The 27,053-nt window shown below is 35.8% G+C and overlaps 1 protein-coding gene across 1 annotated transcript in view; it reads right to left on the bottom strand.

Annotated features, from left to right (window-relative positions):
* Positions 1 to 27,053, bottom strand: part of amon (prohormone processing protease amontillado) — a 122,868-nt gene that overhangs the window by 10,844 nt on the left and 84,971 nt on the right. The window contains exons 4-5 of the mRNA XM_090386527.1: positions 10,520 to 10,628; positions 7,162 to 7,199 (exon numbers count right to left, since the gene is read on the bottom strand). Of these exons, the coding sequence (XP_090242653.1) occupies positions 7,162 to 7,199; positions 10,520 to 10,628 (147 nt within the window). The remainder of the gene's footprint in view (positions 1 to 7,161; positions 7,200 to 10,519; positions 10,629 to 27,053) is intronic.

Consider the following 27,053-nt stretch of genomic DNA (forward strand, 5'->3'; position numbering starts at 1 on the left):
CAGCCAAATAATAAAACAAGGTAGAATATTCCAGCTCCCACACGATAACCATCCAATTCTGATTTCAACATAACCACAGTCACTATCTAAATACCACGATGGGAGGCAATGTATTCCAATGCTTGACAACCTGCTTCCTCTAGGTGAATTTAAAGTGATCCACTCTTCTGTTATTCTCTGAAATTTTATATTTATACCACCTGGTTCCGATCTCATGTACAAGGAAGAACAGACCTTCCCCATTCAGTTTTCTCAACCCATACAGGGCCTTATACTCTTCAATCAGATCTCTAATTAAATTTCTAATTGACAAGAGCACCGATTTACACTCATCTGTTCACCATCTTTCGTCCTTCTCCGGACGTTCTGTCCTATTTTTTTAGGCACTTACTCCAGACCTGAATACAATATTTCAAATGCAGTCTTGCACAGAGAGTTGACAACGTCCTTCTTCCTGCTAGCAAAGATCGTATAAATAGACTTGCCTTCCAAGCCGCCTGTTTACAGTGCGTGGAAATTTTCACGTCAGGTAGAATCGTAACTTCATCCTAATTTTATAAATATATATATAATATTAAGGATAATATAAAGAGCCATTAGAATAAGTAAATCAATCCAATAATAATACCATCAGGGATCTAAGAAAACGCAAAAAAAAAAAAAAAATATATATATATATATATATTATCGCTTTTTACCGACAATCTAGATGACTTCAACTGGGGCCAACCACCCAGAATGAAGGCAAAAAACGACAAGAAGTTCTCTGTTCCTGTGATGATCAATATATGCTAAGTAATTTAAATCTAACCAAATATAAACCAGAATAGGCCGGATGTAAATCGAATATAAATAAATCGAAAGAAGATAATAAAAGTTAAAAAAATTTAGAAATATTAGAATCAAAGGTAAGAAATATAAGTAAAATATAAATGTAAGCATATATTAATCATCGTTGACCCGACAGAGAACGTAATTTAATGATTAAAATAAGATTAAATATATAATACATATTAACCGTATCTAGGACATAATGTAATAGTCGTCAAAATAATGTGGTGCCCCCTATGTGATGGATACGGTAAAAATAAATAATTAAATTAACGCATAGAGAAACATGCAGATAGTAAGAAGAAAAACTAAAGGAGTAGGAATAATAGAACCTGAACTCCATAAAGGCGAAAAATAGTGGTATAGATAAGAAATAGTTTCTCCTACGTCCTCGGATTGCCCTAATAATTTCGGAGAAATAAAAGTAAAGAGTGTAGGACAGTTTAAAGACATTACAAGATATAAGTTGTGGCTCGGGTATGCCCGGGATCGCAAACCCGTTCCTATAGTAGGACCCTGAGCTGAATTTGCATTTACATATTAGTTACAGTTATTGTCGTTTTAACTTTGCATTATTTACATTATTTGCATTATTTACATATTAGCATTATTTACATATTAGTTACAGTTATTGTCGTTTTAACTTTCTTTCTTTATTTTTTATCAATAATTATAAATATATACAAAAGCTTTGCTTGGGTTAAGTATACACTACCTAAGATTGCTTTTTCTATTATATTTCTTTTTCTATTTTCTGAACTGCATCGATCCTTCTTAATTTTACCTTCATGGATTTATGATTGCGCATCTTGATTTTAATTTATATTTTATTTTATATTAACTTTGCTTTTACTTTATGTTATATTAACTTTGCTCTTATTATGTCACTTAAATATAATAATAATAATAATATACTACATCGGCAGAGTAGGATAAAAGTGACCGAGGATACTATTGTTGCCCTGGATAGTAATCCTAACCATGTTAATACATCGACACATACACAAATATCACACACTTTACAGAGCAGTTTAGCATATAATGCTTCTGGCACTAATATCCGATCACCATCTCTTAAATTTCAACCTTGTAACAACAAATTATGTCTTACTTGCCCCTATATACATCCTAATCATGCTACAATTAATACGAATTCACATATATTCTGTAAAATGAATAACGTCATATATATGATCACATGTCGTACTTGCAATGTTAAATATATTGGTCAAACTAGCAATAATCTAAACATTAGAATGAACCTTCATCGTTCCGATATTAAAACTTATAATAACAAATCCAGCAAGAAAACAGGTAATCTGGAACATGATATTGAATTCAGACATTTCCAAAAACATACTTTTGGTAATATTTTCATTTCAATACTTAACGTAATTAATAACGCAAATGATAGATTATTGCAAGAAGATATTAGCATGTTACAATATAAAACACTATATCCATACGGTGTAAATAATAAATTTAATCAAAAATATTTGACGAATAATTTAAAAGATATTTGCGTTTATAATATGTTTCAAATTGCCAAACTTCGTAAATATAATCGCAATAGGAAATATAGTAAATCCAACACATATAAAAGCAACCGAGAACATATAGGAGACTTCATAGATTTATTCAAAATGTGGGACACGGATCCTATAAATATTAGAAAAATACATAACACACTTTTCAGTATTAAACTTAGTGTACTCAAAGCACTAAATAGAAAAACCAATGATTACGTCTTTGTATCTTCTCATCTTATGCACATCATATCAGACATTGTCAAATTCAGATTTCATATTTTGAATGTTAGCAAGCAGCCGGAAAACTCTGTCATCTTATACTTTCAAAATAAATTAATGGATGATTTAGATATACATAAAACTATTAATTTACGTAATGACTTACTGCCTATTAATAACTTACATATTAATATCAGATTTAGATATTCTAGACCATTTGGTCTTAAAGCGTGTAACTATAAATCAATAGCTACAAACCTTCACAATATTAACATCGGACAGGAGATATGTGTTTGCCACAAACCTTCTTTTCATAGGTACGTGGATCCTAACCATAATCACATTATAACCGGCAATTTAGATATAATCCCATATCCTGAACTTAGAGATATTTTATCACTGGGTTTTAAATTTCGACCTAATTTACCTGTTAATAAATCTAACTTTAAAAAATTGTTATATCTAGATTTACTTAAATACTGCATAAGATCAGCATACAACCATAACATACCGGTGGAAGCATACCACATGTGGCTATTTACAATGCTTAATATCATATCTAGCAAATATAATCAATTGAAATTCATACAGGATAATCTATATAATACCAAATTAATAAATAGGCAGCTCAAAGATATACATGAACATTTTGTAATTACTCCCGTTGACAAAGCTGCTTGCAATTATGCAATCATATGTAAATCATATTATATAGAAAATTTAAAAAATGAACTACAGTCTAGCCATACATATAAACAGATAACATCTTCTTCTAATATAATAATCAAAACATTAATTGCATTGCATAAAAAATTAAAGTTAAAGTATAATAACCTAAAATATCCATTTATATATGGCATACCCAAATTTCATAAAACACCGATTGCTTTTAGATTCATAACATCATGTAGAGATAGTTATGCTAAATTTCCCGGAAAAATGTTAGAAAAGTTACTTAAAATTATATTAAATAACTTAAATAAAACTATTATAATAAATAATAACTTACCTATTATAAATGCTCTAAAAAATAACAATATTCATCAAATACAAACATTTGACTTTAACAGTCTATTTACGAGCATTAATCTTGATAACTTAAAAGTCGTCCTCCAGAAACTATATTTAGAAAATAAAAATGCTATAAAGGTTGATTTAACCTATTGGGATTCTCTAATAAAATTATGCATCTTTAATAATTATGTATATAACGGAACATCGTTATACCTACAAGTGACTGGCACCCCTATGGGAAGTCCAGCATCAAGCATAATCGCAAACCTTTATCTACATTATACAGAAAGAGAATTCCAAGATAACCTACTTATATATAGATACGTAGATGATATATGTGTTTTTAATTGTCCACATTTTGTCCAGGATTACAGTAAATTATATCCAGTAGAACTAGTATTGGAAAAAACTAATAATTCCGATACTATAGCAAATTATCTGGATCTTCATATAGAAATATTCCATAATAATAATATAGACGTAAACATATATAATAAAAGAGATGCATTTAATTTTAACGTAGTCAACCTTACAAACTGGAAATCTAATATATCAAAATCAGTGCATGCTAATATAATTTTATCGCAATGTCTAAGGATTGCTTATATCTGCAATAGTAATAAAAATTGTTCAGCGGGCTTAACAGCGTTGTACGGCAGGTTGATCAATAATAATTTCCCTATCGCTTACCTGAAATATCATTTCAGGAAAGCGATAAACATAATTAATTTCAAAAATTTGTTTTCTGAACCTATTGTTTTAATATAATTTTCAATATAATCGTTATATTTAGTGCCATGTATATATGTAAATAGAATACACTTTGCATTCTTGGTGTCTTACGGCGTAGAAAACTTGTACCCACCGGCTTGCAAATTACAGTGTATCATTTTTTTTTTTTTTTTTTTTTTTAATATATATAGTTAAATTCATTTAAATTTACTTAAGTTCACGCTGAGATAACATGCAAATTCAGCTCAGGGTCCTACTATAGGAACGGGTTTGCGATCCCGGGCATACCCGAGCCACAACTTATATCTTGTAATGTCTTTAAACTGTCCTACACTCTTTATTTTTATTTCTCCGAAATTATTAGGGCAATCCGAGGACGTAGGAGAAACTATTTCTTATCTATACCACTATTTTTCGCCTTTATGGAGTTCAGGTTCTATTATTCCTACTCCTTTAGTTTTTCTTCTTACTATCTGCATGTTTCTCTATGCGTTAATTTAATTATTTATTTTTACCGTATCCATCACATAGGGGGCACCACATTATTTTGACGACTATTACATTATGTCCTAGATACGGTTAATATGTATTATATATTTAATCTTATTTTAATCATTAAATTACGTTCTCTGTCGGGTCAACGATGATTAATATATGCTTACATTTATATTTTACTTATATTTCTTACCTTTGATTCTAATATTTCTAAATTTTTTTAACTTTTATTATCTTCTTTCGATTTATTTATATTCGATTTACATCCGGCCTATTCTGGTTTATATTTGGTTAGATTTAAATTACTTAGCATATATTGATCATCACAGGAACAGAGAACTTCTTGTCGTTTTTTGCCTTCATTCTGGGTGGTTGGCCCCAGTTGAAGTCATCTAGATTGTCGGTAAAAAGCGATAATATATATATATATATTTTTTTTTTTTTTTTGCGTTTTCTTAGATCCCTGATGGTATTATTATTGGATTGATTTACTTATTCTAATGGTTCTTTATATTATCCTTAATATTATAGACATTATGGGTGTATTGCATGATTTCTTGCAACTGCATTGACTCATAAATATTATTTACATATTAGTTACAGTTATTGTCGTTTTAACTTTCTTTCTTTATTTTTTATCAATAATTATAAATATATATATATTAATCTAAGATTTATATTTTTATTATATTTCTATTTTTTCAATTCAGAAAAAAATTTCTATTAAATATTTTTCAATAATAAGAGGCTCCGTACATACACTTAGCATTGGCCACCATGATTTTTCCAAGCCAGCTCCGACTATATCAAGACGTTTTGACCAGTTTATGCGCAATTCTCCACTACTTTGATCAACCCAGTGAGACTACAGTCATCTTCAAACACGCTTAGATTTTCTAGTTCGTATAACGTTTTAAGCGCTTTTAAGGAAGACTTGTGCCTTCCTCACTAACTGACATGTTGCCATGGCAATTTACAGACTTACACCGAACACTGCTGGTTATCGTTATATTAACGAAATTCCATTGCAAAAGACTGCAACTATTACTGCAGTGTCAAACTACACCAGGCATCATTACGGCCGTTACAGTGATTGCTTGCATTTTCTATTTTAATGAGCTCTGCATCTTAGTATCGAGCAGTTAATGGCACAAAAGGGAATATGAAACTGCTCACGTTTCGAAACTATCCAGCAATCTTCATCCGCCCTGCTTCTCCAGTTCTACTGATGCTTCATTTATTCACCTAAGAAACCCAAACCCTGTTTAGTTTAAAGAACGGAAATTGAATTCTGCAAGCCTAATTTTGAATTCTAGTAGGAGATTTAAAAGACGTCCGTGAAAAGATTTATTTTGTCTTTGGGCTCCAGATGACGATCAGAATATATTTCAACTAAGTAAAAATCCATGGAGAATCTTCATATTTCAACGTTAAGGTGGAGACTTGTGATTTCTCCACTACAGTAAGTCCATGAAGTGGACGTTGATATTCATACTGATAGTCGATGTCGAATAACTTTCACATTAATAATAAGTACAGCATCAGCAGAAGATTAAAAATATTATTCGAAAACTGAAGTGGATTGCCCAAAATTTGTTTTTAATTAGTGAATTCATCTCGAACACCTTATCTGGAAATCTTCCTAGTTCAGTCGCTACTCGCTAGACCGAATAATAGATTTCCGATATCTGCACGTGACACTGAAGGACTCCACTACCTCCTATGGAATTCCAATAAATATTCCCGTTTTGTAAAACTTTTACTCGGGCTTCGCCTGTTTCTGCATCGTAAAATCCTCTTGCGCCAATGACGTCATTCGGCTTTGTGGCTCTTCATTAATGAAGTGATATTAATAGGTTCCAGCCAGAATTTCTAACTGCGAAGGAAGGAAGCTAAAAGTTTGGAACTTATATTAAAAGTTCGCATTTCAATAGCAGACATTCTCATTTTCAATATATTAGAAAAGTTTCGAATGTCCAAAACAGACGAGGTTTCATTGGGGCATTCAGAATTATTTATTAAACAAAGAAAGAGCTAATTGCAAAGTCAAAAATAATTGCAAAAGTTTCGCCTCAATACCAGTTGTTCTGATTTAAGGTTCTTTACTTTTAATAAATTTTGATTACATTTTAATCAATCTTTCTTTTTATCTCAAAAAGAATTGAATCTACTTTAATGTTAATTTTCATTAGCCTTGTTTTTTCCACTCAATATCTGTTAAGTTTATCGAGCAGTTTTATTTTTATAAGAAAGTATCATCGTTCACAATATTAATTATTTTATTACTTATAATGAAAGTATAGATTACACAGAAAAGCAAAGAAATATAGCAACTACTTACGTAGTTTTCTCGTAAATCCGGATGCATATAATCAACCCCTAAACACAGAGAAAAAATAGTTAACATCATGAGCAATAAATTCCGGTTTCGTTGTCAACAAAAATTCTAACATTTAACTTTGTTTATGAAATGAATTTTTAACTTTGGGTGCTAGTATAAGTGAAAATCAGAAAATTTTACTCCTTTATGGTGAACAGAACCTAGATTTGGATTGAAGAAATCCATCAAAGAGGAGGAGGAGGAATCTCCTACCCTGCCTACCTGGAACGGGAGTAAAGAAAGAAGTGGATAAACACCTAATGGCCACTATCCACTGTCAAAGACGGATTATACCGCAACGAAGTTCTTAGCGAAATGCATCAAGACATTAGGACGTGGTTGTTTGAGCTACAGAGCATTTGCGAAGATACTGTGATTAAAAGACACACCAACACCAGCGGAAGTTAACGCTTAACGTACGACAGCTCTGACTTTGAAGTAATTAGGTAAATTTTCATCTTGGCTGCTGGCATAATGGAAATGCGGTAGAGCGACCATAAAGGTAATACTAGAAGACTGGGATTCCTTTTATAATTAATGGCCAGATTTGTTTAACAAGACGAACGAAGACGAGCATTTCACCCAGCCTAAAAGGGTCATTAGTTCAAAATAAAGATTTAGCTTACACACACTATCGGTCTGAATATATCGTTTAAGGAACGGCTATTCATCTATAAATAGAAAAATATAATAACTTAGCACCAGAGTAATGTTTGAAAACAAAAATATTTTGTTAAACACTAATATGACATTATGTATAGCGTTGATGGAGTTCTATGGTTATTTATATGATATATTACACTGGATCATTATAAAGTCCTTGTGGAGTTTTAAAATTTCATAACTTCTGTTCTATACATGATAAAATCAATCTGTAAAAAGGGTAAAGGAAAGAATTTATTACAGGTTTATATACATTTATTCTTGGGATTGTCAATTCTCAACATGTCCACCGCCATTACGTATACAAAATGAGACACGATTTTGAATCACATTAGTTATCCTAGTCCGAAGATCGGACTAGGATAATGTCCCCATAGAAAAATATCAAATGGGCTCAAACGTGGTGGCCAAGAGATCGGTCCACCTCTTCCAATCCATCTGTAACTGCTTAACACTGAGTGAGCGCAAACACTATCAACTACAGTAAGTCCTAAACGTGTTAGTTCAGGAATAAAATAATTCTGCAGCATTTCCAATGTCTCACTATTAACAACCTGCCCTTGGTCTTCCAGATCGTGGTTTATCATTGACTAACCTGTTTCTTTAAACTTTTTCATCTAGTTAGTTATTGAATTCCTGTGTGCTTCATCTTTGTTGTAATGGGTTCTAGATCTTTTTTGAACTGCGATTACAGACTAACTCAACTTATTTTATCTAATCACTGGATAATCTCTTAACACATTTACTTACATTAGAAAAGGATCTTTATCCAGAGCATCAAGTTGAGTACGATTTCTTTAAAACACGGTTTTACAAAACATTATGGGAGTTAGATCTTTGATTAGCATTGCAAATAACGGCTTAAAACAGTAGCGATAAACATGATTAACTACAGAAGAAGATACGTTGATGAATGACAATTAAGAGTGGAGGAACCACAAATTAACACTGAAGTATATTAAATGATGCATCCACAAAGTTAAAAACATTTAAACGATATAAAAAGATAAGTAAATAAATTGTGGAAAAATAATCTGTCTCTATGAAATCATAATAAATCAAAAAAAAAAAAATCAAAATGAATGAAGAAACATTGGCTAAAGTTAAAATAAAAACTGTTGATAGGTCATCTTTCAATCACGCTTTGCTTCTCGATTAAATTGGAAAAGCTTCAGGTTAATTCATTATGAATTAATTTATTTAGTTAATACGAGTTAGACAGCACACAATTTTAAGAAATGGCAAATAATATAAAAGGGAAATGTTGGTCCAACATCCGGTTTTACGTTTAAGAAGACCAGGCTGATATTTTTTAGGGTTTTTTGCACTATTAACCAAACGAATGCATTATCAGACCAAAAATACCCTTTAAACAAGTTTAATTTTACAAAAATGCATTCATTAAAGAAAGAATGAGTTTGAAGAACTAACCCAAAATATTCTTAACCACTTAAAATAAATCCGAAGAATTAAATGAAAGGGATTATCTGGAAAGATGTGCCCTAAAAAAACTAATTGGTTTTTCAGAGTTTATAAAGTGGTAACGTCTGCTATACACATGCATGCGCATTAAACTTTTATTAGATGTTTTTGAATTATTAAAATGGCTTTTAAGTATTTCCTAACAGCAAAATTTTATGTGGTCCACTAAATCTCATTGGTGAATGCGCTCCAAAAACAACAGATGCTGACCTTTTCTACAATCCATTATCGACTTTCTCGAAAGATTAAATTCATAACTGTTTTCTTCTCCATTGACGTCACGGCTTTCCTTGTCATTTCTTATCGATTTTAATAAACTTCTTACAGATTTTAGCGAGCAGTACAAGAAAACCGAAGCTACCCAGAACACTGATGCTTTATTGGGCTACAAAGCTCCTTTCGTAGTTTATCTTTAATCTTCAGTCACTCAGAATATTTAATGCAGTCCATTACCATCCTTTTCTTCTGCACAGTGTCGAAAAAGTGTAGGCTCAATTCCTCTTGAGACTGGAAAAAGGACCTGTAAGAATTAATGAGGAGATACCGGGTTGTTCTTCTAAGGACAGAGGGCTCCTTACGTGCTTTGGAGTTTTCAATTGGAGAGCACGGGTGCATTCTTCCTTCCCTTCCAAAGGACTCAAACAGACCATCGCCCACTTGGAAAAATATTTTTATAGGCAAGAATCACCGTCATAGAAGCTATCCTCTCCTGAGACCGACTAACCTGGCCACGTTGTGAAAAAGACCCATAAAAATTCCTCGCGTCATTGACGGGATTCTAACTCGGGTCTTTTCAACCCTGTGGAGAAAAGGGTGATTATACCAATTGTGCTACCCCAGAGGGTTCATTAAACTCAAAAGAAATATTCCTTTGGAGTTTAACCAGTCCGCTATTTCCTAAGTTACAATTACGTCCGGTAAATTGAAGGTTTGCTCTATTTGGTAAATAATACGAGTATTATTAATAAAATCGCTCAAATAAACTAATTTTACAGAGAGTAACAGAATTCAAAATATTGAACAATATAAATTATTAAATAAGGTTAAACCTCAGTACAATATATCCCCGTATTTGCCAATGTCAATAGACCTCGCATATTATATTTAACATGAGAGGTCCATGCTGCATCCAACAACATTTGTTAGTGTGAAATCAAAAAAAGTTTTCACTCACCATCATCCATAATAGCTGTGGTGACATTTTTCCCAGTGTAACTCTGGGCCCAAGCAGCTTCGACATTGAGATCCAGCCGAGGTTTGCCTCCATTTTGTCCGACGTTTTTCTAAAGAAATAGAAAAACATTAATAAAATAAAATATTTTGAACAAAAATGATTGAATAAATTCGATTTTCAAAAAAAAAAAAAAAAAAAATTTTTTTGATATACGAGGTGTGATTATAAAGTTCGAGGACTGACTTAGTATCTTAAAATGTGACTACGTAGCGAGTTGTGACTTGTCGCAACATGTTTAGTGACTCTTCCAGACATAGCAACGAATGAATCAACCGTTTATCCGCAGTCAATCTGAATTAGCGCATTGAACAGAAGGCGTTTTACGTATTTAGTAGCATTTTAAAATGAATGATTTTCCTGATCAGAGAATTTGAATCAAATTTTGTTTCAAATTAGAGAAAAGTGAAACAGAAACCAACGAATATTAAAAATGGCTTTCGGAGAAGGAGCTATGTAACCTTCAAAGACTTTTCATTGATTAAAGTTTAAAGAGGGCCGCTTCTCAGTCGAAGATGATCCTCGTTCTAGCAGCCCCTCCACCTTCAAAAACCAATGATTCGTATTAGTGATGTGATCAGGAAGTTTAACTTTCCGCAAATTTACTGGTGAAATTAGTATTTCTTATGGGACTTGTCAATCAAATTTTAACAAAGGATTTAGGAACGCGACTCGTTTCAGCCAAGTTCATGCCACGCATCCTCACTGACGATCACAGAGAGGCGAATGTGCTGCCACTGACCCACACTATTTCTTCCATCGTTACTGGTGACAATAGTAAGTGTATGGCCGTGACATGGAAACAAAGGCCCAATCTTCTCAATTGAAAACTGTTTTCTCCAAGGTCCAAAAAAACGAAGAGTCTTAAATCAAATATGAAGATCATGTTTATCATATTTTTTTGACTCACAGGGCTTTGTTCATTGTGAATTTGTCTCGCATAGAGAAACAAAGAACCAGGAATACTATAAACGTTCTACGGCGTTATGCTGTCCAAAGACGTGTGTTCTGTGATCGGTTTTCAGTTTGCTGGATGAAAATCCCAAGTTTCCGGGAGAGAAACAATTCTACCCTCGCCTGAGACCGACTAACTCGGCCACAACGTGGCCGAATTAGTCGGTCTCTTATAGAGGGTTTCAAGATAATGGGACACAAAGAGTAGTTGACAATCAACAGCTATAACCATTATTTCATGATAGGCCAAAAGGAAATGAGGCTGTTAAACCAATCATACAACCGACAAGTGATGCAATAACTGGCTGCTTCCAGTAGCAGACCAGTTTGCGTTACCATACTTTTGTCCAATCAGCATTTGGTAGGCAACTGAGACATCCATACAAGCAGCAGCTGGTGACAGAAAGTTGTTGGTAGCTCGGATTAAAGGCTCTTTCTATTCCTTTATAATCCCATTGTAGGAACGCATCAAAAGACATTTCTTATCCAAGCTGGGTTTGGATAAGAAATATCCAAGCAACTCGATTTAAACAGGTAGTTAAAATCGCCTCCCAAACACAAGTCACCGCTCTGGGCAATCAGCTGTGTGTTATCCAAGTGCTACTGAGGGATTGAAACTATCAAGGACGCACTGCCCTTGACTTTGTAAGTTCCCGGGTAACACTAGGGGATCAATACCGGCTGTTGCCGTCCTTGTCGGACACCAACAAGGTTGCCCGCTCAGCAAACTCATCTATCGATCCGCTGCCGCTTAAATGGAGTTTAAGGTTAAAAGATTCTGCCTTGGGAAGGGTTCTTAACAGGGCACGAGAACATCGGTGGAGGGATGCTAATGTTGGGTCCGTAATTTTATGCACCGTGCTTCGAGTTTGAGTGTTATGCGAAATACTTCAAGTGTGTGTCGAAGAGGTTTCTCGAGAGTCTGATACACCTTCGGGCAAAGATATTTGCATACACATGCTTGATCGAAGCGTCGCTCGAGATAGTCCAATGATTTTCTTGCTCTGCTGGAACTTTTCTGTAAGTATTAACTACTTCAGCGATTATTGGAGCTCTTTCGGGTTCGCAGTTCTTCGAAATGAATATTCTCCAGGAGTGAGTTCAAATTATGGATGAGAAAACCAGAATCTGAAGAGGTGAGTTGCCACTAACCCTTGAAAATAAGCAAAAATTTCTCGAGTGTGCACTTCATGAATAAAGTCTGTATACTAAATCAAGCTGTTCTTTGACCCGGCCCTTCTCTCTAAGTTTTTACTTCTACAGATACTTTTCTTAAAAAAAAATTAGTTGAACTTTGGTAAATTTTAATAATTTCATTTTAGTTTTAAATTGCCCACAACGTGAATTATAACGTAAAGGTAAAATACTTTTAGGGAAATATGGCAACAAATCCTTTCATACAAGGGTTGTTTGAAAAGTTTGTAGCCGCCTGAGTATGAAGGGTTTTTTGAGGATTCCGGGAATGCATCCATTGCATCAATGACGTCACTGTCGGTAGGAAAATTGATTAGGAATTGGGAAATAGATGAAAGTTGGATGGTGAATATCGGAGATGGTCCAAGATTTAAAAGCCACACTCGTGCAGCGCAGCCATGGCAATGAGAGCCTTGTCAACAGTCCGGTTGACTTGGTGAAATAAGACTCCTTTCCGAGTTTGTTTCGGTGTTTGTCTTTGATGTTTACAAACGCCTCACATGGTCTGCGTAATATGCCCTTTCTGAAGGCAATCCTCTAACAACGCTCCATCTACATCCTAAAAAAACCGATGCCATCCTCCTTGCCAACAGAAGAAATCGGCCTGGCTTTCTTTGGAGGAGAAGAGGAAAGTGACAGACCCACGTCTTATCCATAGTCACAAACCTTGCAAGGAAATTTGTTGGATCTGCTTGAAAACGATGCAAACATTGACCTGACTTGATTAACTCTTGTGCATTAATGATATACTGTCAACAAATTTGGAACCCATCGTACTGACACCCTTTTCATAACTAAACCCTTTGTCATTATGCGATACACACATGCAGATGAGGTGCCCAAGACGCTGGCAATTGCATTGAACTGTCACTCGTCGATCATTCATCATCAAATCATGCACACTGTCAATAACTTCTGGAGTGATGGACGTTGCAGGTATTTCACAAAGTAAGAGGGGGAGAGAGAACTTATCTTCTGAAATATAGATAGCCACATCATCAGATGTAACTGATGTCCGTCGAACATCATACCTTTCAGGACCATACAATGAGTGTCCACTTTATTGGGTACACCTACTCTTTTCATGAAATGTATCGCTCTTTCAGTAACACGTGTTCGTAAAACGAGATATAACGCACGTCAGCAGATACAGATAGGGATGCTTTATGTGTAGAGTTCAGTATGAGAATGGGAAGACGAAAAATTTAAGTGACTTTGAAGAAGGCATGGTAATCGGTGCCACACACGTCGGTATAAATATCTCAGAAACTGAACATGCGGATATTTTCACGTATGACTGTATCTCAGGTGTGTTGAGATTGGTCTAATGACCAAATAATATCCAGCCAATGGTAATCCTGTGTTGGACACAGCTCATTGGTCTCTCTCTCGTCGAGAGATCAGTGGAAGCTGAAAAGATTTCCCAACCCAGTACAATAGAAGTGATCAAAAAGAGTGATAGCCAAAAGGACATTTCAGAATGCTCAGCTCGTCGTACCTTGTCACAGATGGGGTATCGCAACCGACGAGACCGAGATCTACTTGTGTCAGCAAAAAAACAAGGTACGTTTACAGTGAACTCAGGAACAACAATACAGGGTAGTGGAGGATTGGGAAAAACATTGACTGATCTGACAAATCCTGGTTCCTGCTATTGCACGATGATGAAAGGACAGAATGTGAAAAAAGCACGAGTCCACAGACCCAACCTGTCAGGTGTCAATAATATAGGCGGTGTAACTGTGTGAGGAGTGTTGTCACTGTACATACTGGGCCAGTGACAGGATGCCACAGATTATCTGAAATTTGTTTCTGACCACGGGCATCCCTTCATGGCTGCAGTATATCCAAGTGCGAACGGGTTCTACTAACAGAATAACGCTTCGTGTCACAAGACCAGAATTGTATAGAACTGTTTCCAGGAACATGAGAGTGAATTGAGCCCTACTGCGATACACTGCCGGGCCTCCTGATCCGAATCGAGTATAGCAGTAGGATGAGATGGAACGAGCTCTTGACAAGAAATCCACAACCACCCAATTTGCAACAACTGTGAGAAGCAATTGAGTCATATGGAATATATCTGTGGAACGATTTGAATCCATGTACAGGTACGACGAATCAAAGGAGGACCTGATTGCTATTAGGTTGGTATACCTAATAAATTGGCCACTCAGTGCAAGTTTCCCCGGTATACAGTGAAAATGCCTGCATTCGGACGTTGACCAGACGGATGGGAATCATGTGTGCAAAAAAGATGTGTTCACAAGTCTGTTTGCGGGATGAAAAATCTAGAATGGCTTAAAATCCTACTCCCTCCCCCGACTGAAGAGTCAGAATTCCGCAGCCATCGATAGCTAACTTCAATCCTGGCAGAGATAAATCGCCATCGAGTAAAGCTGTCATTTGCCAGGTGTTAAACAATACAGTGGTACTTATCAGCTAACCAATGGAGAGTTTTACTCCACAACGATCATTTATGTCACGATTGGAGCCAACAGAGTTTATTTAAGAGAAAGAAAAATACTTGTAGATCCTTCTCTGACCGGAAGATGGCAGCACTGGAAACACCCTGCACTTTTCATGTTGACAAAGGTCGGTTTTCGCGGTTGTAATGATCTGTACTGTTGACATTAAACTTTTCATAGAATTTAATTCATAAAAGATCATGAACTACAGTTTTAATTATTATGTAATTATTTTTATTGAAAATATCAGAACAACAACACAATCAACAAATTATTAAACAAATTTCGATGTGATATTGGCAGTTATGCACTTTATATATTATTATTATTAGCCATATGGTACAAGGAAGCCTTGGAGTTACCCCAGAGAGAGAGAGAGATCAGAGGTACAGAAGGGAATCATCAAGAAAGAGAAGAATGATGATATCCAGCTCAGAACCCTGGGTGTGCCAAGCCCATACTCACCAAACGTGAGCCCCTGGGGTTAGATGTGAGCCCCTGGAGTTAAAGATATATTTGGAAGGGTCCGAGTTAGTGTCTCATTTGAAACCAGAGTAATTCTCAAAGACCATTTAAGTATAATTAAGTTCTAATCATCTCCATGTTTAGAAATTAGACTGATGATATATATTTAGTCCGAAAACCCTGGGGAGGGGGGCTTTATACAGACTACATGAGATGATTTCCCATTGCTTTCCATGTCTAATGTGTACGGGTGTATAGCCACGTGTGTTCAAGGCCAGTTTACAACTTTACGTGGATGAAAAACCCGTTACTGTACTTGGGACTGGCTAACTCAAACCCCAGCGAAAAGGCTTTCGAAAATTCTTTCGGTCTAACAAGGGACTGGAACCGTGACAAGTGACTAAGAATACAGTGTGTAGTTCTTAAGTTAATTTTCTGAAATCTAATTAAGGTGATGAATTGTGTGTTTAAAACTTTGAAGATCTTGTCTGAAGATTTAGGAGAGGGGATTTAAGAAAATCAATACCAATTATAGCTTTAAAGATTTTTTTTATTCATTCAACACACTAAAGCCTACTTTACGCTTTTGTGGCATATTATTGATTATTTTGGGAACCTCTATATCTGGTAACTATTTTCAACAATGCTGTTGTCTGAAGATTTAAGAGAGGGGATTTAAGAAAAATCAATATTAATTTTTTAAAGGTTTTTCTTTATTCCTTCAACACAAAACTAAAGCCTACTTTGTGCTTTTTTGGCATATTATTGATTATTTTGGGAACATCTATATCTAGTAATTATTTTCAACCGGAAATCGAAGATAACCCCTATCATCGTTTCTGTTATGGTATTCCATCAAGTCCTCCACGTAAAACCTTATTTCTATTCGCTGATTGCAATAAAGATAATCATTTGCAATTCTTATTCATGATGAACTTTCAGAATAAAAAGAATTGTAAGAGAACATAGAAGTAAAATGGCATCCCTTATAAAGATTAATGTGAAAAACGACGATTGTAATAATAGTTTTAAGTATGAATCCCCAGAGCAGACAAGCGAACATTGAACCCAATCTTTCGGAGAAAAAAGAAAAAGTTAAGGAACATTTCTCTTTTTCAAAACCAACTTTTTAACGCAGGTTGCTATGACAACCGGCATACTCTAAAAGCCACCATCAATTTCTATGATAAGAATAAGAGTTGGCGATAAATTAAGATGAGGTAAGGAAATACTAATAATGGTACTGTCTGGGCACTTGAAAATGCATTTAGCGCAACCATACATCTCCGTTTTCTTCTAAGTATTTTCCATTAAATTCTTAATTAATCCTGGCAAAAAATTGCAATGTTTTCTGTACATAGAAGCCAATAAAATACAAGACACGGGGTAGACTTTTGTGTGTTTTGTGCATTCGCAGAAATGGCAATAAAAATCAAAGGTTGTGTATGAAAGAGAAAAACGGAACTTTCATACCAACAGCAAGAAATTTAAATAAAATATCATTCAAACTGAAAGGAATAAAAGATTTCTTGCATCTGCGCCGGAACTGAGAGTTAATGGAATCTTAAGAACGTTAGAAAATCATGTGCCTTTAAAGCTAAAAGTATGACTTCAAATATTTTTGTTCTTTACTACGTTTAAATCATTAAAAATCAGACAAGTAGAAATACGGAAATTATATAAAAAATTATATAGAAAAAAAAAGAATTTATTGATTAAATGAATATTTTATCAATGAATTAAAAGTACATGGGAGAAGAGCAATAAATATTACACAGTTGTTATTAAATTGAACAGCTAAGTTTCTAGAATGTAAAACTATAGAGTTTTACATTCTAGATAGCAGATAACTATATTTACTTTTCACTTCTATGAATCATAGAAAAAGAAAATCATTTAATTTAAGAGGAAAATCGAAAGCGCCCGAAACGTAACGTACTGCAAACAGCACACAAGTTATTTTCTACTACATTCACAGCTTTTCTATTGGTTTCAAAATCTGGTGAATTATTGAGCTCATATAATGTTTTAAGGTTTCTGGACGACAAAAAGACCATAGCATTCTCTTACTTTGTCACACAGGATAGAATCGTCTTGAAAATGAATTCTTCGTTGTTGAGCATTCGAGAAGAAAATGTCTTAATTTACTATGGCAACCTGAGTTCTGTCAAGAATTTCAATTTTCACACACCACTGGCTGAAAAGCAGACCATCGCAATGGTGGGAAACACCATGGTCTCGATCTTACAAGAAGTGTGCCAGAATTTGGTGCAAATGCAAAAAAAAAAAAAACAATCATGCCAGTGAAATTAATATACATAGTCGGTTTCTTGTTTTGCTGGATCAAAAACCCGAGATTCCCAGAGAGAAACCTCGCTCTCCTCTCATGAGTCTGACAAACTCAACCATTGGGCGAAAATGGGGAAAAAAAAAAAAAAAACCTCAAAAGTTCCTCGCGCCATTGATGGGATTCGAACCCGAACATTTTTCACTCGATGTCTGGAGGACGGTGATTATAAGCACTGTGTTCTTCGCGAAGACTTAATACACCTACGAACGTGATTATCGGCTCTTGAAATTGATATGAGTTTTCAGTCACATTTCTTTACTCCTCCACTTCGAGCTTCTCCCAATTTCGCCATTTTCTTTAACTGCTGCCCAACAGTCTACACCAACAACATCAGAATTCAATTTGATTTTTCATATTCCTTATTGTACAGACGTTCCAGGAGTAATATCTATTTTTATCCCATCTTCACCACTTTCAAATTGATAAGTCACATACAACAGTAAAATTACAAGAATCGCTGTCAGAAAACAGAACCGTTCCCCACGATGGATCTGAAAATACTGTATTGATCGAAGAATGTAGAAAATAGGTAAAAAACGGGAGAGTTATTATTAATTTATCCCACATTGTTTATATCTAATTAATTGCTTCACATGTTGGAATGCAGGTTGTCAAGAATCATCAATGACAATAATCTAAGTACAAGTACTTGTATACTACTTCAAGAGGCTCTAAAAAAAAAAAAAAAAAAAACAGGTGCGCTGGAAAATGGCAACTGGGGTTTAAACGTTGCTGGTCTTTACTGTTTATGCAGTACCTTGATAAACGCAAGGTGCTGAATTCCGGTAGCAGTAATGCCAGAGTAACGTACCATCTAGGTGGTATCAAATTCATGGCAGTGGAGTATGAAAAAGACATGGGATAATTGTGCATCCCAACATGAAATTCTCTGACCAGTGCTGACAAGCTGCTAGAACAGCTCATGTGGTTCTGTCAAATGATATGTACAGAATGTTGCCAGCAGGGACAGAGAGGACATTGTATAGGCAATGGTTTGGCCTCATCTGGAATATTCCATACAGGTTTGGAAATCTCATTTTAGGAAATACAGACCTATTGGAAAGGGTGCAGAAGAACAACACGATTAGTCTGGGGAACTAAAGGATATTCTTACCAAGAAAGATTGGGCTTGTGTAAATTTCAAGTTTTAGAAACTAGGCATTTACGTGAGACCTAAGTGCTAAATGACGATGACATCTTTACCTTTCCTCAGTTGTTGTAAAAACGCAAAAGAATAAATTTAAATTGGGAAAGGTAGTTGCAGAAGTGATGTGAGAAAATCATTAGGTACTCCTACTCAATAGCGAGTAGGTCTTTATTCCCTAGAACAGTTTGGATTCGTCGTGATATGGATCGATCCAAGGTGTAGAAAGAAAGTATACCACATGGAGGCTGATCCATATTGATTTCGCTGCCTTCCACAGTTATTACAAATTCGGATCTTCACTCCGAAGTGATGTGAGACGTCATCACACAGCTGCTTAATTAGATTGAGATCTGGAGAGGCCATTACAGCAAGCTGAATTTAGTCTCATGTTCCTGGAACCAGTTCTGTACAATTCAGGCCTTATAATACGGTACATTATTCTGTAGGAAGAACTCATTCACAGATAGATACGCTGCACTAATGAAGGAATCCTCTTGGTCGGAAACAATCTTCAGAAAGCGTGGAATCCAAATGTTTCTCCACCGGTATCAACTGCACCATGAAAATACTCCTCAGACTATTAACATCAACTCCAGACGGCACTGCTAACCCTTGCAGGATGGGTCCATGGACTCATGCGCTTTATGCCATATCCTGGTTGTCCTGTCAGCGTGAAGCAGCAAGGACCATCGTTAGACCAAGAAATGCTTTTCTGCTAATACTCCACTGTCCAGTGTTAAAAAATGTCCAGTTTTAGTGCTCCTGAGGCCACTGTATCCCTTTTTGTGTTCTGCTGAGGATTACTATTGGCTGGACGTTATTTGGTTATTGAACCAATCTCGATTCAGCCAGGTGACATCAATACGTGAAAACACCAGTATTGTGGTTTCAGATTGGTTCCGATCAAGGCTAGTCCACCAACAATTGATTAGATAAACAACAAAAATGTTAATTAAGATACAGTCAATGGAATGTGGATAAATAGTTTTCAAAAAAGGATCGAAAACCTAGAAAAAAGCCTTCACACGTTTTTTTTTTTTATATAATTCTACTGGAGCCTAACGGTTCACGTTAGGCTCCAGTAGGATTTAGTTCACGAAAAGAAGATTATCCCTAAGGAAACAAATCTAAAAGATGGAGCATGCGGTGGTAAAGGACAGATATATCGTTGGAAGAAGTTTACTACCTGCTGCGCGTAATTTTTCAAATCTTGCAGCCAACAAGTAAATCAAAAAACAAAATTATTGTTGCGGCGTCAGTTTTTCCAGGAGAAAATCTACACCAACGATGCCACTGGGAAATAAACTTGATCAAAGAACAAGGATTTTCGAGGAGATCACTCTACAGAGACTGGAATCCGTCGTAATTCTTTTCAGCTTCGGTGAAGCACGGAGTTTTTGTGGTCTTTCAATTTATCTGTGTCTTAAATTTTATTCCATCTTATAATTTTTATCTCGCTGATGACTTAGCTCTGTCTATTACTTAAATCCAGGAGATATACTTGTTTGAATTGACAGCCGTTGCGGGTGGTGATTTTTTGGCCGAAACCTATTTTATATTACTGTTATCTAAGGATCTTCAATGCTCTATACACCTCTCATTGAGGTATATAAAGCGCTGAAGAGTCTCAGTAAAAGAAATGAGGATGGTCTGTTCTCCCTCGTGGGCGAGACACCAACTAGAAGACACAAATATAAAATAGGAAATCACAGAAGAATGGATCTCATGAAGTTCACCTATGCGCAGAAGATTCAAAGCAAAATTGGACGGTTCCTTCGTATCATTCCTAGAAATGGGAATGGTATGAAGATTCTGTTTTATTATTATTTTTTTTTTCCGGCTAATGGAAAAGGAAGCCCCTTCCTTGCATCATTCTGCCTTACTAAAATCAGTACAATATTTTACTGTAATGAGGATTATACATCAAATGGCAACAGAAATATAAAAATGGCGAACCGTACCTAGATGGGATCATTCATCTGCAGCTGATGGACGGCGTAATCAGTGTCGAGACAGCATTCGGTTTTCAGTGGTGGAGATAAAAATTGTAGCAGCGAAGAATCTCACCACAGGAATGAACAGAAAACAAAATCTGACAGTGATTGAGCACATTTGATTCCTCCTAAGAAATAATTACCATTGGTTGGCTTGCTTTTTATTATTCTGGATTCTGGTATGACAGGAATGCAGCGAACTTATACAAAGAGAAATGTCACACACTCGGAGTTATTAAAATGCCAAGGAAGACTGAGAAACAGTTAGTACAACAAACTATGATTGTAGTTCCGAATGCCAACGAACAATCTGTGATACGTGGAGAATTCAGGAGAAACACAAAAGACAAATGAAGCAAATTCTTTTCGCAAATACTATCAGTGATTCAAACACGTGCAATATTTATGTTTATGGAGTGAATAAACATAAATGTATATTTATTCTAGAATGAAACTTTACCTTAAATATCATTAATGAAATGACAAAATATGAATCATCATAGACTAAGGACAAATACTGACATATAGCTGGACGCCAGTTTGGTCCTTGTCGATAGAAGCCGAACCAATCTTGATTACAGACAGACGGTACTACCGATTACGGTCATGCTAGTCTGGCCTAAGGCAGACACTCCAGTTCATTGAAATGTTAAATGGGATTAAGGCCAGTGAAGCTTTTGCACATTTATTTCTGCAAACCAAGTCACTACAGGCTGTGCAGTATGACATAGTTGTCATGCTGAAACAGAAAAAGACCTTCACCAAACTATACAACCAACCAGCATTGTTCCCACACGACACGTTCTATTTGGAGTCGAATAGGCTGGTATATTTTCCCTCGAAATAGAAACCCAAACAGTCTCTGGTATTACTGGACAAATTTCTTTTATAAGTGTTTTCCAGGACCACCCCTGGACGTTATTAATCCATTTATTATTGATTCTTCGCTATCTATGGATGACAGAAAGTACAAGGCTGAACTCCTCCACAAACAAACCATACGCTAGAATAGCTGCTACTTTCTGTTTCTTTTTTTACATATTGCTTGTTGTATTAATGCCCAATGAAGTGTCATCATTGGTATTTGGCGTGTATCTATGTACTTTACCTGCAATATCTATGTTTGCTTAAATGGGTGTATATTTGCCCTATATACCGTGTTAATTGTCTGATGGCACCACGGGGTTCCCCCACTATGAGAGCTATGTAAACCCGTCTGGCTATTTCCGAGTAGAGTATGTATGGCTAGATGTCTTAAAATTTATCCACATACAAATAAACGAATATTGATTTATTAATTTGTATCGTTTTCACAGTGTAAGTGGAGCAGAATTCTCCAGAATGTCAGTGTACTGAAAGACATTCGTTGTTCCAGGAACAACCAATAGCCATAATCGATACCCGCAAGAAAATTCCAGATAGTATCAGTACCTTCGCTAAACTTCGTCTTGGACAATACGCTCTGGTAAATGACGTTCTCCGGTAATCTTCACCAGGCCCAAACACGGCCATCAAATCGGAAAACAGAGTACTTAGTAACACAGCTTTCCAATGTTTCAGCGACCAATTAGGACGGATTACACACCAAGTAAGTCGACGCTAAATATTGGCTTTGTGCTAATATCGGTTCCTGTGTCCTTCCTGAGCTCCTGATTGATAGTATTCGACCAGGACTAGGCGGAATCTACGTAGCACTCTTCTAAACACTCTTCGGTCTCTCTCTCCATCAATTTATGCGGTTTACCTGAACTCTTCCCGGCCGTAGTAATACCATAACATTTCCATTTGTGGATAAGTCAGCCACTGTTGATCTAAGGTGTTGCAGTTTGCTGCAATGGCACGAACTGGCACTGCTAGGTTTACGAATCAATTGTAAGCATACTGTTGTTGTTCTTCTTGTATGGTTTTAGGAGCATCAGCGACTAAGGCCATATTTCTCGTTATCTGTTGCTGTAAATTGCGTGTTCTGAGGTCGATTTCCTGTTTGGTGGACGAAAAACCCGAATTTTCGGGAGAGAAAACCATGCTTCCCTCGCCTGTGACCGACTAACTCAGCCAAGTTGTCAAAAAGACCCATAAAAATTCCTCCCGTCATTAGCAGGACGCGAACTCAGGTCTTTTCCACCCGGTGTGGAGAGGACAGCGATCCTCCCAACTGTGCTACCCACAAGGGCGCACTGGCACGAAAACATTCATAGTTAGTATGACAGCCTATGATGATTCCCCGTTGAATATCCTAAGCTCAATTCCAAGAACTATCTATTGTATGGTGTTGGTCTGCATGCTTCTAGTGGAACGGAGTTGCTTTTGTTCATATTTCTGACTGATAGGTATGGTTAATTTTTCCCGAATCCCAGGGGTGTCCAGATACTTTTGTCAACAAAGCGCATATCGTTAATCTAAGTGACCATATTAAGAGAAACAACATTCAGATGAGCTTTAAAGGAATGCAAAAAAAAAAGGAAGAATAAGAAAAGTATAGAAAACCCAAAGAATAAGTTATAAAATGCGCACACTTCGGGCCCATGTTTTATAATAACCCACGTGATACTCAGGATGTGAAAACTATAAAAACAACGAATTTAAACTCCACTCACATCAACTAAACTTAAAACCAATTAATTCGAAATTGGCGGTGCCTTTTATTTTAATTTACCTCACCATCCACTCGAATGAACTGAAGGTAAATGGAAGAAGACAATTATGTCCGTGATATCTTCTTTCCACTTTTATAAAATATATCTCCTTAAATATATATAAAATAAATTCTCCGGTGTTTGTCTTCCATCAACAGCGGGAAACCATAACGAAGTCCAGTCAATTCTTTGGAGAATTGAATCTCCAGCGGGAAAGAAAATATTTTTCTCAAGCGTGTGATCGATATTACTGTTCGTTACTCTTGTTTTTCTTTGCATCAAGAGAATTCGATTGTATTTTGTTGCATTGTCATTGGGTGAGATAACCAATTTTAAGAAAATATCTAAGATAAAAATTGAGAAACGTCTTGAAGGTCTGCACTTGCAACAAACGGTGATACTGCAATAAGAAATTATTCTTGTTGTTGTGTTATGGAAAAGTCAGAGATGCTTGCTTCCACAATTGGTGATTTATAACACCTCGGCTTTGGCTTTTGTATTATTGAAATATGAATTCATTTCTATCATAATAACATCGCTGGAACTAAAAACATTGGCTTGTTTTTCGACTTTCTGGTAGGCAACAAGGTCTACCCCAAGACGCCTACAAAGAAAATTGTTAGAACGAAGCAGAGCTGTAATGCTCAATCCGTTCTACGTAGATATCAATTTACCTCAATATAATACGTATAACACCTCTGTATGATACTCTCCAGCAATTAAAACGAAAATCTTACATTACAGTAACAAATAATTAAAAATCAATTGAACACGATTAAAAATTAAATAAATTAAAAGAAATTTAACGAAAAAATTGCAAAACGATTTTCCTTCCTGAAGCTGCAACGCTTTTCAACCATGTCTTGATCACAGGAAATAAAATTACCGAACAGGGGTGAGCATGAAACTTAAATAGGGATTATTTGTCTTCGCGCATGCGCGTAAAAGCCCACGAATCGAAATAAGAAATGGCCGGCGAACATTAACAGAATTCTCATGTAATTTAATTTCGATAGTTTCTGCAATTAATAGTCTGGTATAATTACGTTGGACACTAAGTATTTTGACTTCGTTAAATAAAAAAATGTTTTTCGTTAACGGCATGAATGGCTAATTCTGACGCTGCTGAGGCCGCGTGTTGATTAACACAAAAATTCAGCGGAAACTGCGTAGAACCTTGGTATGACGAGTTACAGTCACTGCAAGAAATGTGTATACAAGGTCATTTATTGGTGTTGCGAACGAAGAAAGGACTGAGCGATTTTTCAGTATAGTGTGTACTTTCCGTATTGTCCTGGCCACAATATTAAATTCGGTATCTTTCAAGAATCTGTTAAGCTGTTTGTGCCACTGTTCCAACCTATGGGACAAAAATAAAGTATTTTTTTAATATTACGATTGTTGGTTAGAACCGCGTAGAACCTTGGTACGAAGAGTTGCAATCAGTTGCAACTCGTTGTACCAAGGTTCTACGCGGTTTCCGTTGAATTTTCGTGTTAATCAACACGCGGTATCAGTTCGTGCTTCTCGTTGAGCAGCGTCAGAATTAGCCTTTCATGCCGTTAACGAAAAATATACTTTTTTATTTAACGAGGCCAAAATACTTAGTGTCCAACGTAATTATACCAGACTATTAATTGCAGAAACTGTCGAAATTAAATTACATGAGAATTCTGTTAATGTTCGCCGGCCATTTCTAATCTCCAATTCGTGGGGTTTTCTGCACTCGCATGTGCGAAGACAAATAATCCCTATTTAAGTTTCATGCTCGCCCCTATTCGCTAATTTTCGTTCCTGTGATCAAGACATATGGTCAAAAAGCGTTGTCAGCTTCGGGAAGGAAAATCGTTTTGCAATTTTTTCGTTAAATTTCTTTTAATTAATTTATTTAATTTTTAATTGCGTTAGATTGATTAATTGTTTATTTGTTACTGTAACGTAAGATTTTCGATTTTTTCGTTTTAATTGCTGGAGAGTATTATACAGAAGTGTTCTATGTATTATATTGAGGTAAACTTCTCTTATAATTTTACAAATAAAGAAAATTGTTAGAGAAAAAAAATATTTGGAGGCAGGTTGATTCACAGAATGGAAATAGAAAAAAGCAGTCATCCGATGCCTTCTTATATTATGCCTCACCTTTTTTTGAAACAACTTGGAATTCTTTTTCACTGAATATTTTGTTTCTCCAATAAATCGATTCCTCTCTAAGGTACCCGACGGGTTCCGTTTTACGTGTGCTTCGGTTACTTCACAAACATTCCTCGAGAATGCCTTTGGTACTTTTTCTCGAAAGTTGCAGAAAGAATTTGCAGAAAATTAGGTATTTTGTTTACTCACCAACGTGTCCAATGCATAATTTAAAACCAAAGTGAACAAACTGACAGCATAACGAAGTTTCCCGGTTTTCTCCAAGGTGACAGAGACATTTGAGCGAAGAGTAATTAGGTTTGTTCTGCTTATATGGCCGGAGAATGACGCAAGGTGAGACTACATTGGCTACTTGGATGTGATTTCTTAGAGGCAAATTAATCCTAGTGAGCTTCTGCACTTAAGAGTAGAACATAAAATTAATTTCATGGCATCTTGGCGAAAAGGTTTCCATGGATACCGGCCCGTGCACGTGAAATGAGCGTTTAAGTCTTGGAATTTTATGGCACGGGGGATATAAAAGGCAATAACGGATGCTTTCTTCCCCCTTGCAAACACAGAAGTGTCTTAAAGTTTGGATGAAGTTGAGCAAAAACCAATTATATATCTGTCAGCAAAAACAGAAGGAAGAACGTGTCGAGCTCGACTTTACAGCCTTGACAAAGTTCTTCAGTGCACTTGAGACCGCGAGAGACATTCATACATATAACTTCATTCTTAGGAAGATCGCATTTTATATCGATATGAGAAACGGGAAGTTCCAGAAGCATTTAAGAACGGAGAACCATGAGGATAAATCACACGAAAACGAGATTTATTTGTTTACTAATATTACCAGGTCTGACCAAAACGTTCAGACTTTATTTTATTACCAAAGAAGTGGTAACCTACGAGTAGATGGACGTTCAAGTTGAGACGTCTTAAGGCCTCTGTTGCAATCGCCATAATATGTGACTTCGTCACGTTTTGTGTGAAGAACGGAAAAAACAGAGGTAATCTTCCAAATGTTAACAACTGTCTTGCTGACGCTTGTTTCAGTTAGGCTGTCGGTTATCAGTGGCTAAAAATGGTCGAAAAAGCCAACATTCACGTTGACCTTTCAACATTAAGCAGTGATG

Source organism: Mastigoproctus giganteus, chromosome 12, assembly GCF_048544385.1.
Source record: "Mastigoproctus giganteus isolate SK-2022 chromosome 12, ASM4854438v1, whole genome shotgun sequence".
Taxonomy (NCBI): domain Eukaryota; kingdom Metazoa; phylum Arthropoda; class Arachnida; order Uropygi; family Thelyphonidae; genus Mastigoproctus; species Mastigoproctus giganteus.